The sequence below is a fragment of the Capsicum annuum genome, unplaced genomic scaffold (assembly GCF_002878395.1).
Source record: "Capsicum annuum cultivar UCD-10X-F1 unplaced genomic scaffold, UCD10Xv1.1 ctg60515, whole genome shotgun sequence".
Taxonomy (NCBI): domain Eukaryota; kingdom Viridiplantae; phylum Streptophyta; class Magnoliopsida; order Solanales; family Solanaceae; genus Capsicum; species Capsicum annuum.
Window position 1 is genome coordinate 1 of NW_025869332.1, and position 1860 is coordinate 1860.

Here is a 1860-nt window from a genome sequence, read left to right on the forward strand (position 1 = left end):
AATCACAGAATTATCTGGATAGCAATCGGCATTCTTATTTTTCTCTTTTGTTCACGAATTACGAGGAATATGACGAAGAGAAAAATCACCTTGGCATGCTCAAGTTCTTCCAGAAGTAGAACGCCAGCTCCTTCACCCATGACAAATCCGTCGCGATTCTGTTAAAAAAAAAAGTGAAAAACATGCAATCATTTTCATCCTTACAAAAACGAGTTGCTCACTTGCGCTACGGTGGTGCTATTTTTCATTTTAAGTCATTGAAATCATGCAAATACATCAAAATAAGGTTAACAGGATCGTAAACTCTGAAGAAAACGACTCATGCTGTCATGCGCAGGTTCAATCTCAAGACATGGAAGCTGTAACGTTGAAAATGCATAAAACTTATACAGGACATTACTCTATCCCACGGCCGAGAAGCTCTAGTAGGCTCACTATTTCTCTGGGAAAGTGCTCGGCATGCAACGAATCCTCCCAATCCTGTGCAAAGTTAAAATCACTCGGAAAAAAGACAACTCAGCTAACTAAACGAATAAAGACAAGACGGAGGATATATACCGACTGGTATAATTACTGCCTCCGATCCACCACAGAGCATCACATCCTGCAATCAGGTTATCGCTTTGAAGTCCTCCATTATACATAACGGAACTATCTAAATAACATACGATGAAAACTCTTCAGCGATTCAAGGTAAGAAACTTACAGCTTCACCTTTAATAATATGGTTAGCAGCACTTAAAATGCAGAAGTTGCTCGTCGCACATGCTGTCGAAATTGAATAATTTGGACCCATCCATCCCTGCAGTTTAACGTACAGATAAGAGACGTAATATGGAGTTCCCCTCGACATTAACTCCAAGATAAAAACGAAAAATATAACATTGCCTAACCAGGTCCATCGCAAGCACTGCCGAGCCCATGTTTGTAGTGGCAAACGGTACACAGAAAGGATTCATCTTCTTATAAGAAATCATCAAAGATTCTACTGCGTCGTAGAAGACCTGTAATTCAAGAAATTCTTTGAGATTACTCGTTTAGTTTGCAACAAGCGTAAACTTAACTACTCGTATACAATTCCGCTTAGCGATTCCTTCCAAGAAAGATCTCACTATGTTGCTTGTCGGACGGTAAAATGAGATGAATCCGAGTATACAAAAGCACAAGAAAATGCAACTCAGAAAAAATTGAACTTCAGTCACAACGAGGATCACCTTCATCCCACCCATACCGGAACCAATCAGAACTCCGCATTTCGTTTTATTCAATTCTTTCATTACGTCTTCAGTAACTCCACCGTCCTTCAATGCCTTCTTACCAGCCGTTAGCATGTAAAGCATGAACTTGTCCATTCTTTTAGAAAGTTTAGGTGCAACCCAACCGTCAGTCGAGAAAGACTTGATCTCTCCGGCAATTCTCTGCAATTGAACGAACTCCTCCATTAACATCTAAATATTATCGTTAGCGAAAAACTAACCCAAGAAGAAGACGTACTGTTGGAAATTCCGAACAATCAAAACCTTCTATCTCACTTATGCCACTGACACCTTGAAGCAGGTTCTCGTAGAACACATCGGGATCATGACCAAGTGGTGTAACCACCCCCATTCCCGTCACGACAACTCGCCTTTCATTGGTTGGTGGTTTCTCCTTTGATGTACCTTCCGTAACTGGTTGCTCCATGGTGGCCCTTATGCCACCTAGTAAACGATGGGTACAGAACGTCAAAATATAATAATAACACAAACAAAAATCCTTTTTATCCACATTTTCACAAACTACACGTAGTAACACAAACAACAAATGGTAACAGAACAGTACTACAACAAAACAATAAGATGATCGAAGTACAAGATACAA

The 1860-nt window shown here is 40.1% G+C and overlaps 1 protein-coding gene across 1 annotated transcript; it reads right to left on the reverse strand.

Moving 5' to 3' along the window:
- Positions 1-89: 89 nt before the first annotated feature.
- LOC107840885 (3-oxoacyl-[acyl-carrier-protein] synthase II, chloroplastic) lies at positions 90-1700 on the reverse strand (the record flags this gene model as incomplete). Its single annotated transcript, XM_047404483.1, is given in 7 exon segments — positions 90-158; positions 401-480; positions 559-604; positions 707-802; positions 894-1004; positions 1215-1418; positions 1495-1700. Coding segments are annotated over 7 exon segments (812 nt in total), but the record flags the coding sequence as incomplete, so codon positions are not given.
- Positions 1701-1860: the final 160 nt, after the last annotated feature.